A 4,648-nucleotide genomic window follows, 5' to 3' on the forward strand; every position below is an offset into this window, starting at 1 on the left:
CCCACCCCGCCACCCTGAAGGTCACAGAGGACCTGGGGAGGGAGGACTGCCCTCTGCATTCTCAGGGCCCTAGGGTGCAGGGCAGGCAGGGGGACTGAGGGACCAGGAAAGTCCCGCCTCGCCACACCGCTCCACAGCAACAGTGGCCTTTCCCACCCTCCTTCCTCCTTTTTTGTCTCTGGGGGCCACCCAAAGGGGATTTTCAGTGATTCAGAGGGAGAAGCTGCAGCTCTGTATCCCTCATCCCTCTAACCAGCAAATCTAACCCCAGGCTGGAGGCCGAGGCGGGGGTAGCGGGAGGGGCAGGTGTGAATCCCAGTCACCTCTGCTCCCCCCCCACCCGCCCCACGACCCTCTCTGGGAAACGAGGGTGGTCTTCGTCCCTGCTCCTGAGGCTGTCACGGGACTCCTTAAGGCTGAGCCACCAAGAGGGGCTTTGCGAGTTTACTTCTCTCACCAGTTTTGACTTCCACTTACTGCTGGGGACACAGTGGTGACTTGGGCAAACCTAGCCCTGCCCTCCTGGGCGTGCAGTCGGTAAGGAAGACAGGAATATCCGTGATTTTAAGATGACCGGGCGTGGACCGAGCGGCAATTATCCTGTTATTCTCCCACACTTGAGCCCTCCGGGGGAGATGCCAGGTGTGGCACAGGAAGTCGGGCGGTCCAGGCATCCAGACGCGTTCCTCTGGGGGGCTTTATGTCATCTTTGAAGTGGGCTTGATGGAACGAAGCCTGTGATTAGGGCTTTTGCACATGTGTTATTTCCTCTGGTGGTTTATTGTCCGTCCCACCCCTCCAGTCCCCTGCCCCTCCTCCCGCCCCGGGAGAGTAGTGCCAAGAGGGTGGGGCGGGGGAGGGGGTTCTGTCAACCTGGCATACAGTAGGTCCCGAGCGCACACGCCAGCCCCTCCTTACACGTCTAGCAAACACCACCTGTGTGCCAGACCTGCCCCTTGGAGCTCACAGTCTAATGTGTGGAAATTGGCGAGTAAACAGGTAATTGCTCCAATAACAACTTTAGGAAGTGGGAAGTGCTACCCGGGAGGCCAGCGGGCCGTGAGCTTCTATCGAGCTCATTTCCTGGTGCGTTTCCTGGTGCGTGGGAGGAGCTCTGCTGCCCCCGCCCGGGAAGACTCCATCCCTGTCACGATTGAGGGGGTCTGTCCCCAATCCCAGAATCCTCCCTCATCCTCCGCCTTCTAGCTCCATCCCTCTACCCGCCACCTCCCTCCCCTCATGTCCCTGCGCTTCCCCTCGTCACTCTGCCCTGGCCTCGGTCTTCTTCCTTTCCTTAAAAACACGAGGCTTCCTCGTCGGGGCCTTCGCACTGGCTGTCACCTCTGCCCTCATTTTCTCATGGCTCACCTCCCCCCTCCAGCTCCTTATTTTGAGTCTCTCTGTTTCACACACCTTGCAGTAAGGCTCTCGGTACCTGCCCTGTCACTTTCTAGCACCTTCCCCTCTATGTAGTTTCATCCTACGTCACTGACTGCCACCTGGCATTGAGCTGTTGTATGTTTCTGGACTGTTGGTCCCCCTGCCCAGTTGGAACATAAGTTCCATGGGGGTAGGGACTTTTGTATGTTTTGTTCACCATTCTATCCCACGACAAATGCTCAGTGAGGATTAGCTGAATGAAAGAATGTCCCCTTGAGAGAGGAGATAGGCAAGTGGGTGGTGACTTGGGGAGGAGGGCTAGGAATAAGGAGATGCGGTTTCCTCCTGAAAGACCCCTTTACGCTGTCCCTCTTCTTGCAGAGAAACCCAACACAGCAGGCGCCGGGGCCACGGGGGGCATCATCGGGGGCATCATCGCTGCCATCATTGCTACCGCTGTGGCCGCCACAGGCATCCTCATCTGCCGGCAACAGAGGAAGGAGCAGAGGCTACAGGGGGCAGAGGAGGAGGATGAGTGAGTGGTGGGCCCTGAGAAATGGAGGGGGAAGGGGTCCCAGAACTGGGGAGTCCAGGGCGGGAGGGGAAGGTGGGAGAAAATCTCCCTAATGGCTGTGTGAAACAGAGAGACCCAAAATAACTGACTCAAACGGGGCGGAGAGGAGAGTTTTAGTTCTGTCACCCGGTGAAATCATCAAAACCCAGGTTCCTGCTACCTTGTTGCTCCATCTTTGTGGCCTTTGTTCACATTTCAAGGTCTCGCCCCACTCTTCTGTCATGATGATGTATTTGATAACCGCAAATGGCTCTTCCAGCCTCAAAGCCCCCATTTCTGCCAGTGGGAAAAGGAAACGGAAATAAGGCGTCATCTTTTAAGGGAACCCATCAATTCCTCTCACTTCTCATTGGCCAGAATTAGTCAAATTAGTCAAATGGCTGTCCCCAGCTGCAGGGGAAGCTGGGAAATGTAGTCTCCACCCAGCTAAAATCTTTATTAGTATAAGAAAGAAGGAGCCTGGACATTGGGCGAAACTGGCCACACGGACTCTGTGTACTTGTTATGTGCCAGGCTTGGGGAGATGTGTGACCTCAGTGAAGCCTCACATCCATTCATTGATTCAACACGTATTCAGAAAGTGCCCACGAGGAGTCAGGCCTTGGAGGTTAGGAATTCAGTGATGAGATAAACATTTTAAAAGTGTCCATACATGTAAATATACCACGGAAACAAATTCTCATAGGTTGCTAATGTTAACCGTTTATGAAGGAGGAAACGGGTTCAGAGAGGTGAAATCACTTGCTGAAATTCATCCAGCAAGTAAGCATTTGGGGGGCAAAAGGTTTTGAAATAGCACTACCCAGTGCGTGGGGCGAGGGGGCAGGGAACACTTGTTAGAAATGCATATTCCTGGTCTCATACCAAACCTACTAAATCAATTTTCATAAGAAGGGCTCAGAGTCTGTATTTATAACAAGCTCCCTGAGTCATTCCGATGCACAAGAAAGTGTATGAACCACTGTTTCAACCATCTAATCAATGCAAAACAACTTGCTATTGATCTCCTCTCCTACGCCCAGCCCAGTGCTGAGACTCAGTGGTACCCGAGGTGGCCGTAGCCCTGCCCTCCTGGGATTCACAGTCTGGAAGAGACGGACCGGACCGTCTCCTGATGGTCCTGCATGGCCAGGGGTGGGTTAGGGAATCTGAGGGAGCTGGAGCTGTAGAGGCCAGAGGGTCACGGAAGGCTTCCTGGAGGAGGGGAGAGCTGAGCTGGGATTGCAGGCATAGTGAGCATCCATCATTATTCTGTATACAGCATGCTCTGGTCTGTAGCTAGGAAGAATGGGAACTTAACATAGTTTGGGGACAGGAAAGCATTTCATTCATTTATTCTTTAAACAAATATTTGCTGAATTCCTCATAATGAGTTCTGGGAATACCGTGTTGAACAAAGATCTCGTTTTCTCCCTCACATTGCTTACAGTGGGGTACAGTCATTGAATAACATCAGAAGTAACATTTCGAGTATAAGTTCAGTTAAGTGCCCCGAGAGGGAGGTACAGCTAGAGGTGACCATACAACAGGAGTTCCTGATCCTCCTGGAAAATCAGGGAGGCTTCCTGGAAGAAGAAAATTCATGGGATGAGTAGGAGTTAGCCGGGCAAGGGGCATGGGGGCGGTGGAAAGGGAGATCAGGCAGAGAGATGAGCATGTGCAATGGCCCTGGGGTAAGAGGGCTTCTCGGGTCTCAGCTTCTGCTTTACCTACCTCCTACCCCACAGCCTGGAGGGGCCTCCCTCATACAAGCCACCAACCCCAAAGGCAAAGCTGGAGGAGCCAGAGATGGTGAGCACTTTCCCTGGAGCCCAGGCTGCCCTGACCTCCACACCCACGTTTCCCCACTGAGGAGGAGGGGCTGGGGGGAAGAGGCCGGCTGTGTGAGGGTCCTGACCTGCCCCTCCCCCTTCCACTGCAGCCCTCCCAGCTCTTCACCCTGGGGCCCTCGGAGCACAGCCCACTCAAGACCCCCTACTTTGATGCTGGAGTCTCATGCGCTGAACAGGTAGAAGTTTGGTGGAAGACAAGGGTGGATTCGCGGTCTGGGTTTAAAGGCCAGGGGTCAGTCCTTGACATAAGAGGTCAAAGACTAACCATCACAACTCAAGTTCAAGGCTGTGTCTCTGGTCAGAGCTTACGGCATTGAGATGTGTTTGGAATTCGTTGGGGAAGGTCATGATCAAAAGAATCCAAGTACATGAGGTCAGAGTTTAAAGTCGGTTAACGAAGACGGTTGAACATCTACGTTTGCCGGATACTGTGGGACAAGACAGACAAGTCACTCCCCTCAGCAGTCTACTGGAGGTCAGGGGTCACATACTGAGGTTGCGACAAGTCAAGGTTTAAGGAACTTTTCAGGCTTAAAGTTAAGTAGTTGAGGTCAAGACTGGAGTCAGAGGTTCATGAGGAAAAACTTGGGGTCAGGACTCCAAAGACAAAGTAGAGACTCAAGATTGACAGGGTGAGGTCAATGCTCTCAGCTGAGTTAGGGTCAGGCCATATGATTGCCCCGGTGCAGTACTGACCCAGGTGACAAGGGGCGCGATCAGGTCTGGTTGGCATGGGGAGATGGTCAGGATATGGAGTCAAGGGGGCAGATTGGGCTTCTGTGTCATATTCAAGAGGTGACCTTGGGCTCTTATTCCCTCCCCGCCTCCAGGAAATGCCTCGGTACCATGAGCTGCCCACCTT

The 4,648-nt window shown here is 53.5% G+C and overlaps 1 protein-coding gene across 1 annotated transcript in view; it reads left to right on the forward strand.

Moving 5' to 3' along the window:
* NECTIN2 (nectin cell adhesion molecule 2) overlaps positions 1 to 4,648 on the forward strand; it is a gene marked incomplete at its 5' end in the record, with an annotated part of 24,496 nt that overhangs the window by 18,710 nt on the left and 1,138 nt on the right. Inside the window, 4 exons of the mRNA XM_025046706.1 lie at positions 1,762 to 1,915; positions 3,682 to 3,745; positions 3,876 to 3,962; positions 4,617 to 4,645. Coding sequence (XP_024902474.1) covers positions 1,762 to 1,915; positions 3,682 to 3,745; positions 3,876 to 3,962; positions 4,617 to 4,645 — 334 coding nt within the window. The remainder of the gene's footprint in view (positions 1 to 1,761; positions 1,916 to 3,681; positions 3,746 to 3,875; positions 3,963 to 4,616; positions 4,646 to 4,648) is intronic.

This window comes from Pteropus alecto, unplaced genomic scaffold, assembly GCF_000325575.1.
Source record: "Pteropus alecto unplaced genomic scaffold, ASM32557v1 scaffold194, whole genome shotgun sequence".
NCBI lineage: Eukaryota > Metazoa > Chordata > Mammalia > Chiroptera > Pteropodidae > Pteropus > Pteropus alecto.